This window comes from Plasmodium reichenowi, chromosome 8 (genome assembly GCF_001601855.1).
Source record: "Plasmodium reichenowi strain SY57 chromosome 8, whole genome shotgun sequence".
In the NCBI taxonomy this organism is placed as follows: Eukaryota; Apicomplexa; class Aconoidasida; order Haemosporida; family Plasmodiidae; genus Plasmodium; species Plasmodium reichenowi.
In genome coordinates, this window is record NC_033653.1 from 516,091 (window position 1) to 526,422 (window position 10,332).

General features: G+C 17.1%; 2 protein-coding genes across 2 annotated transcripts; one reads left to right on the plus strand and one right to left on the minus strand.

Moving 5' to 3' along the window:
* Positions 1 to 3,068: 3,068 nt before the first annotated feature.
* Positions 3,069 to 3,815, plus strand: PRSY57_0813600 (DNA/RNA-binding protein Alba 1, putative; the record flags this gene model as incomplete). The annotated part of the gene is made up of 1 exon (XM_012907075.1): positions 3,069 to 3,815. The coding sequence occupies one exon, from the start codon at positions 3,069 to 3,071 to the stop codon at positions 3,813 to 3,815; it is 747 nt and encodes a 248-aa protein (XP_012762529.1).
* Positions 3,816 to 6,111: 2,296 nt separating this feature from the next.
* PRSY57_0813700 (ATPase, putative) lies at positions 6,112 to 9,777 on the minus strand (the record flags this gene model as incomplete). The annotated part of the gene is made up of 1 exon (XM_012907076.2): positions 6,112 to 9,777. The coding sequence occupies one exon, from the start codon at positions 9,775 to 9,777 to the stop codon at positions 6,112 to 6,114; it is 3,666 nt and encodes a 1,221-aa protein (XP_012762530.2).
* Positions 9,778 to 10,332: the final 555 nt, after the last annotated feature.

Consider the following 10,332-nt stretch of genomic DNA (forward strand, 5'->3'; position numbering starts at 1 on the left):
TATTATAATATATATTATATAAATTATATAATATATATATTTTTATTTTTTTTCTTTTACACATTAATAGTTTTATAGTTTTAAAAAAATATTCCCCAAATCCTCAAAAGTTATATAAAATATATGTGTCCCATATATAACATTATATATTTATTGGATAGGTTTTTAATTTAATTATAAAAATAGAATAATAAATAAATAAAATTATTTAATACATTTTTTATATAATGCATATTCAATAACACCGTATGAAAAAATACAAGAAATGTACTCAAGCATATATTAATAAAATGATTACTTTTTTTTGAGTTATTACACTTTTTATGTATATTAAACAAATATATATAACTTTAATAAAGTTAAATACATAGTTCTTCTTATATCATTAATTACCCACATAATTTCATATCTATTTTTTATAATAATATACAATATATATATTATAATATGTATATTTATATATATATATATATATATAATATCAAATGGTTTAAAAAAATATATATATATTATATAATTTATATAATATATATTATAATATAATATAATATCGAATAGCTTCAAAATAATATTTCATATTTATTTATAAAATAATTATAAATATAAATATAATATGAACTACATATATTATATAGAAATATTACAAAATAAAAATAAAAAAAAAGGTAACGCATGCTTTTATATTATATTATATATAGTTCTTATTTATTTTTTTTTTTCTCTTGTATGTACATGATATAAATTTCATACTATTTTTTTTTTTTTTTTTTCATATATAAATAAATAATATAAATGTTGATTTATATATAAAAAATAATAATTAATAATAATATATAAATAAATAATAATATTACAATATAAAAAAAAAAAAATATATTATATATATAATATTATATATATAACATTGTATGAATGCACTTTTATCTATTTTAACTAGAGCGCCACTACTTTTTCAAATATTGGAATAAAAAAAAAAAAAAATACTGCTCTACTAAATATTATATAAAATGATATATTATATATATATATATATATATATATATATATATATATATAATATATTATATATATTTATATAGATGATATTACTTATAAATGCATTTATATATTTTATATATATATATATATATATATACATATATTTTTAAAGTATACCTTTAAACACTTACTATTTATATATATATATTATATATAAAGTAACATAATTATATTTATATATAAATTTATATATTATATAATATATATAATGTAATTTATTTATAATAAAGCTTATATAATTTACGAAAAAAAAAAAAAAAAAAAAAAAAAATAATAGGTGATTGTAAATTGTATATATATTATATATATAATATATATACAATAATATGTATTTATGTATTATGTATGTATTATATAATAATTATTATTATATATATGTATAATGTATATATATATATTATATAAATATATATATGATTAATTTAAAAAAAAAAAAATTAAATAAAAATAAAAAAAAAATAAGATATCCCATATAATAAATAAAATATACAAAAAAAAAAAAAAAAAATATATTTTAAATATAAAAAAAAAAATAAAGAAACAGAAAATACTTTTATAAAAAAACAAAAAAAACAAAAAAAACAAAAAAACGAGGTTTAAAAAGAAAAACTAAGCGAACCATGGTCTTTGAAGAAAAGTAAACACTTTAAAATCAAGAAAAGGTATTTTTTATAAAAACAAACATTAATTAAAAAATGAAAAAATGTATAATTTTTATAAATATATAAATTTATATGTAAGAATATAGTTTTTGTATATATATATATATATATTTATGCATTCCTTATAATAAAAAAAAAATATATATATATATATTTGTATATAAACGAATTAACCTTAAAAAAGTAATTATATATTTTATATGATTATATATTTTTTAAATACTTGTTGAATACAATATAAATACATCTTCATTATATTATATATATATATATATATATATTAATATTATTATTTGTAAGATAATTAGAAATTTTTTTATATATGAAAAAGGTATATTATATAAAAATGTTTATGTATAATTTAATAATATACCATTAACATCATCTATAAATAAATATATTATAAATATATATATATATATATATATATATATATATATATATATGTACGTATAAGGTATATTTATTATGTGTTTATTTTATATATTTTACAACTCTCACAACATTTGTTAAGAGCAAGGTGTATAAAGCCGTGTTCATATATTAAAATATAATTTTTTTTTTTTTTTTCAAAAAATAAAAGCTTTGTGAAGTTTTATATTATATATGTACATATCCATGAGATATATGTATGTGTTTTAAAGTTCACATTTTGTATTCTCTATATTATAATATATATATATATATATATATATATGTATATATTAAAAATGTATTTTAAAGTATATAAAAGCGCTGCTATGTGTTAATATGAAATATTAGATATATTATATATATATATTTATATAATTTTTTTTTTTCTTTAGGAGTATGAATATTAAGATTGAAAATATACAGCATTAAAAAAATTATAATAGGAATTGAATATAATAAAAACTTAAAAATAAAAGTAATTTTATATATTATTAATGTACAAAATTTTTATTGCCTAATATTTTTAATATATTCTATGTGTTTATATGAAAATATCATCATTAAATTTACATGCATATATATATATATATATATATATATATAAATTTTTTTTTTTTTTTTTTTTTTACAGTTTCTATTGAGATATTAATACAAATAATATATTAATCTATATATCTATATATATATTCATATATCAAAACAATACTGATATTGTACATAATAAAAAAATAAAATTGTTTGACAATAAATATAAAAAAGAGTCATAAGAAGAAGAAAATTGAATATTTTGATATACAAATTAAACAATTATATATTATATATATATATAAATATACAGGAAATATCAAATATACCAATTAAGCTAACATATAATATACATATTATATAAAAAAAAAATTTACTAACTTTTCAATTTAAAAAAAAAAAAAAAAAGAAAAGAAAGTGTAAGCAAAAATGAAGAAAGATAGAGAACCAATAGACGAAGATGAAATGAGAATAACCTCAACCGGAAGGATGACCAACTATGTTAACTATGGTGCAAAAATACTAGGAGATGAAGACAAAAAGAGTATAAAAATTAAAGCAACAGGTAATGCTATTGGAAAAGCTGTAACATTAGCAGAAATAATAAAAAGAAGATTTAAAGGATTACATCAAATAACCAGATGTGGAAGTACAGTTATCACTGATCAATATGTAAGTGGACAAGATAATAGCGAACATGTAGTACAAGAAAAAACCGTTTCATTTATTGAAATATTATTATCTAGAGAACAATTAGATATGAAAGATGCAGGTTATCAACCACCCTTGGATGAGAAATATGTAAAAGAAATGACCCCAGAAGAAATTGTCAATTCTAGGCCATTCAGAAGAGGTGGATTTAGGCCACGATTTTATAGAGGATTTAGAGGAGGAAGAGGTGGATTTTTAAGAAGAGGAGGATATAGAGGTTTTGGTGACAGAGTATATGAACCAAGAAGTAGCTTCAGAGGTGGAAGAGGTAGCGGATATGGTGGAAATTTCGGAAGAGGTGGATACAGATCAGGTGGTGGTATGGGTGGTGGATTCAGAGGTGGATTCAGAGGAGGATTTAGAGGTGGCAGAGATGGTGGCTACAGAGGTGGAAACAGAGGAGGTAGCAGAAGTGGATTTAGAGGTGGCAGAGGTGGATTCAGAGGTGGAAGAGCTTTATCATAAATTAATATATAAAATAATAAAAAAAATATATAAACACACATATATATATACACAAAATAAAATATAATATAATATTATATAACTAAAAAAAAATATAATAAATAAATATAAATAAAAAAAAAAAAATATATAACAGAATAAAACAATTGGAATTGTATATATATATATATATATATATGTGTATGTATTATTTTTAAATATTTATCTTATTGAATATTTAAATAATATATATGATACTTTTTATAAGATCTTTACATTATATATATATATATATATATATATATATATATAATAAAAATATCAACATAGCCACCAAAAAAAAAAAAAAAAAATATATATATATATTTTAATAATGAAATGTATTTGTATGTATATATATATATGTGTTGTATCTATATACATACATATATAAATATTTATATAAACATATTCATGCCAATTAATATTTTTTAATTTATTTAATTGAGAATATTTAATAGTAAGCGAAATTTATTATTTACGAAAAAAAAAAAAAAAAAAAAATTAAAATATTATATACATTATATATATATATCAAGAAAATTACTTATATTGAATGTAATAGACATTTTAGTACTATATATATTATTTTATGCACTTCTATCATTTTTTATATTTTTTTTTTTTAATTTGCCAATAATAATAATAATAAAAAATTAAGAGAATTTAAATTTATGCAAATTTAAGTAAAATAAAAAAAAAAAAGAAAAAAAGGAAAAACATTTAAATGTTGATAAACTTAATAATATAATATAATAAAATATATATATATTATATATATATATATATAATATTTTTATACATAACTTTAATTTCACATATATATATAGAATATTTTTTTATACATATTTTCTTTAATATATTATTATTTTTCATAAGATTATACATATATAAAGCTTTATAATAACAAAAATAGTGGTGTATATAAAAAAGAATATATATTTTTTTTTGGAAAATATTTATTCTTATAATGCGCATGAAATATATTAAAGAAAATTAAAAAAATATATTATGTATATATATATATATATATATATGTATATATATGTGTGTTATGTATATCTATTAAAATAGATAATAAATTTCTACCAAAAGAAAAAATAAAATAATAAAAAATGAAGTAAAATAAAATAAAATAAAACCAATAAGAATATTGTGTTATGGGTTTTGTTATACATAAATATTATTTTTATTATACATACGTATATGTATATATATAGATATTTATACTATATGTATGTATTCATTATATTAAATAATCCACCATATATTTTATTTACATAATTATTTATATACAAGAGAGAAACGTTCAAGATTCATATTTTATTATATATATATTTGTACGAAGTAAAAAATTTTTAAATATTTTATTTTAAATATTATTATATATATATTATATATATAGGAATTTTATATTTTAAGGAAGAGCGATTTTACATATTATATTTATATGTACATTTAAAAGTACTTAATATAACATTTTTATAGAAAAAAAGAAAAAGCGTATTTTTAATTTTAATAATAGAAAATATTTTTTTTTTTTTTTTTTTTTTTTTATTATTTAAATATTTATATTATATATATATATATATATATATATATGTGTAAATTTTTTTTTTATTTATTTATATATCATTCACGAAAAGACTCAAGAAAGAAAAACTTTTATATATTATTTATATTTAAATAAGAATTTCTTTTAATTAAAATTTTTGTAAATAAAGAAAAAATAAATTAATAAATAAAATTGGAGGTTATAAATCTTATTATATTAATAAAATTGATTTAATTAATATAATGCGAATTTTCATTTATACTTAATGAAATAAAAAAAAAAAAAAAAAACCCAAAAAAAAGTCATATCTAATTAACTTAATATTATGGTTATTTATTTAATTATTTGTATGGGGAAAACAAATGTCTACATTTATAACCAAAATATGTATATATAAAATAAGGTATTTATATTTTGGTTCACTTTATATCAATATATCATTTATGCTATTTTTTCAAAAGGATAAAATTTGCTCAAATAGACGAATCGTAGTCTTAATAAAATTATTTATATATAATAAGGTAAATTTTGAAGGAAAATATTATATATATATATATATATATATAATATAATTTGTTCAAATATAAAAAGTCAATTTTTCTACATAAAAAAAAAAAAAAAATCATATATTAATAAAAAAATATATATATATATATATATATATATATATATATATATCATTTTAAATATTTTATTATTTTTTATTTTTTTTTTTATTTTTTGTCATTTAAACTTTTTACATATTTCCTTATAATATTTTATTTGTTCTTTTGTTACACTTCTTGGTATAATTTTAATTGCTTGAATGATATGTTTTTGGGTTATAGTTAATATATTCTTATTTTTTTGAATATATTCATAAATTAAATGATTTCTATCTTTTTCATTTAATTGATTATTATTTGTTGACAAGATACAATTTTGTGAGTAGTTATTATAGTCCTTTTGTTGTTCTTCCATATTATTATTATATTCTAATTCTATCATATTTTTGTTCTTACCAAAATTATTTGTGCTAAACATATTTTGATAGTCATTAAATGATATATCTTTATTTTTGTTATCACTACTGGAAATTTCGTCATTCATTTTATTATAATTTAAATTGTTTGAATTATTATGATTAATGTTGATATGCAACCTTTGAATATCCATAATATTATTATTTGAAAGCTTATAAGCATTTATATTATTACTCTTATATTCGTTTGTAAAATTTTCACTTATTTTTACAATTTCATCAAGATTTATTTGATCCATTTGATTTATATTATTTTTCCCTTTGGAAAATACTCCGTTGTTATCAACACAGTCATCTAGGATATATGGTTTTGTTTTATCATTAATTGAATTATTCATATCTTGAGATAATGTCTTATTTGTTATATATGAATTAGATTTAATATGGTCAAAATTATGAATACTATATATATAATCCCCATTATTGTTATTTATATTAGTGGTGTAAAGAATAGTGGAATGTTGTTTTATAGAATTATTTTCTTGAATACTCAAGTGCTGATTCATAATATTTATTACATTTGTATCCTTATTCATTTGTTGATCCGTATTATTATATATATTATTATTTTTTGGATTGCTCTTATTTTGAATATCTATTTTATCCCGACATTCTTGTAAAGCTATAAAAGCACTTTCTCTTAATACTCCATATAAATCAGCACCACTATATCCTCTGGTCAACTTTGATATTTCTTCAAAACGAACATTTTTATCTATGGGCATATTTTTAGAAAGCTTTTTTAAAATATCAACTCTTCCTTGATATTTAGGTAATGAAATATAAATAAGTTGATCAAATCTTCCACTTCTTAATAATGCTTTATCAATAATATCAGGTCTATTTGTTGTTGCTATAATATAAACACCTTCTCTTTGTGATAAGCCATCCATTTCTGATAATAATTGATTTACTACTCTATCAGATGCAGATACAGATTTATTATTTGATCGATTAATACATATACTATCAATTTCATCAAAGAATATTAAACATGGTTTATATACAGATGCATATGAAAAGATTTCACGTACTTTTTTCTCACTTTCACCAACATATTTATTTAATATTTCTGGACCTTTTATAGCTATAAAGTTTGCTTTCATTTCATTACTAATAGCTTTAGCAAGCATTGTTTTTCCACATCCAGGAGGACCATATAATAATATTCCCATACTTTTATTTATACCTAAATGTTTATATATATTACTATATTTTACAGGTAATATAAATTTGCTTTCTAATATTTTCTTTATTTTTTTTAAAGATCCAATATTATCCAAATTAATATTTGGAACTTCACATATATTTTCATTTGTCATCTTTTTCTTTATATTATTTACACTTTCAAATATTATATCATTGTTAATTTCTATAGTTTTTTGAATTTTTTTTTCTGCTTTTCCTTCAATAACCTTCTCTTGGTTTAATGAGTATAAAAACATATTATATTTTCTTTTATGATTTATTTCTTTTAAATTATGATTGTTCTGGTTATTTAAACAGGGTGAATCATTCGATAACTCCTGGGGAGTTTGGGTGGACGCGATTTGATTTTCATCATTTGTTTTAATAGAAGTAATTAATATATTTTGTTCGTGTGATGTTAATTGATCATTTTCTGTTATTTCTTCATAATTTGTTACATTTCCATTTTGAAAAAAATCATTATATGTGTTGGTGTATCCACAAACAGATGCATTATTATTATTATTATTATTATTATGATTATTATTATTGTTGTTGTTGTTGTTGTTATTATTATTGTTGTTATTATTACCATTAGTATTATTATTATTATTATTATTATTATTATTATTATTATTATTATTATCATTATTGTCATTATTTATCTTATTACTTATGTGATGACTTTTTTGATTCACCATGATATTTTCATTACAATTAATTTTATTTATATTCTCACAAGTTTGTGATATATGGTCTACTTCATTTTTTATCATATGATTAATCTTCAGATCCTTTCTGAGTAAATCATTATATATATACAAATTTAAAGATTCATTCATTATATCAAATATCTGCCCTCTATTGAAACCATATGTAATTGAAGCGGTATATGGAATATCAAATGAGAGAGAATATTCACAGGACGCTTGTTCAAGTATTTCAATACGATCATCATATGTAGGTATTGGTATAGTAATAAACTTTTGAATTTTGGAGTATAATATACTATCATTTGGTTTATTAATACTTAATAAGAGTACAATAATATTTGAATTATGAAAAATATTTAATAAATATGTAAATAAATATATATCTGTGGAATCATCTTTAGATGAAAATATGATATCTATATCATCAATACATAATATTGCTTTATCATATTCATTTTTTATATGTTCAAAAAGAATTCTTAATTTATTATTTTTGTTATCATTTGATATATATTTTATATATTCAGGTAATTTTATATAAAAAAAAGGACATCCACATTCACCTGCGATAGCATATGAAAGTGTAGTTTTACCTGTACCACTGGTACCAAAAATATTTATAATACAATTCAAATTAGATGGTCGAAATTTATATGGATATATAATACTATAAAGTATATCTTTTTTAATATTTTGTATGCCTTTAAAATCATTTAAGGTTTTATTCGATATTATAGAATTAATTATTTTATTTGAATTATTAAATGAACTTTTATTATGTTCCTCTTTCATATGATTCATATTTTCATTAATTTGATTATTTGTTAAATGACTTTGTACATTTTTTTCATCTTTTAATTTTCCTGGTATAATTTTTAGTTTCTTCTTGTTTTTCAACATATTGTTTTTAATAAATTCATTACCAACATTTAGGTCTTTCTCATTTAATACTACATCATTCGGGTCATCACCATGAATGTTTTGCTCATTAATTTTTTCATCTTCAATATTATTTTGATTATATTCATTTTTATTGGTATAATTAATAATTTCATTATTATCATTTAATATGTTCGAACGACAATTATCTCCTTCAATGACATCACAAGTTGTAATAACATTACTTATAATATGATTAGTATCATCATATATAAAATTATTATTATTATTAACTTGACAATTATTATTAAGTTTCATCTTCTTTTTTTTCTTTTTATTAATATATTTAATCATAAATTTATCATAGTTCACAAATAAACTCTTTTTTATTATATTCATAATTAGCCCATGTAATTTATTCTTTGGAGAACGTCTATATTCCTGAAATTCTTTTCTCAATAAACTTTCAATTACTGAACAATTACTTAAAACATTTGTTAAATTATTTTCTTTATTTTCATCTTTTCTTATAAAATTGTTCTTTACTATTATATGGTATATTCGTTTCTTCAAGGAATCCACAAACATTTTTCATATTATATTTGTATATATACTTATATAAAAAATATCGTTTTTTTATACATCAATATATATAATATGTATATAATATATATATAAATAACTTCATAAGAAAAAATAAAATAAAATAATTATATATATATATATATATATATATATAATAATATTACAAAACAACTATAACTATTTAAAATTAAAGATATATATCCCCATTATTAATTAAGCAACGATTAACATCATTTTCAATTAAAACAACAAATAATTGATAAATTATAAAAAATAGAAATATTCAAAATTCACTTTGATTTTCTCTATATTCATATTGTTTATTTTCAATATATTTTATTTACGCATTAAAATAAATTATTTAAAAATAATGTTATAAAAGTATTATATATTATATATATATATAATATGCATTAAATTTTTTTTTTTTTTTTTTTTTTTTTTTTTTTTTTTTTTTTGTAAATAATTTTTATATAGAAAAAAAAAAAAAAAAAAAAAAAAAAAAAAAAAAAAAAAAAAAAAATAAAAAAAAAAAAAAATATAAATAAATATAAATTA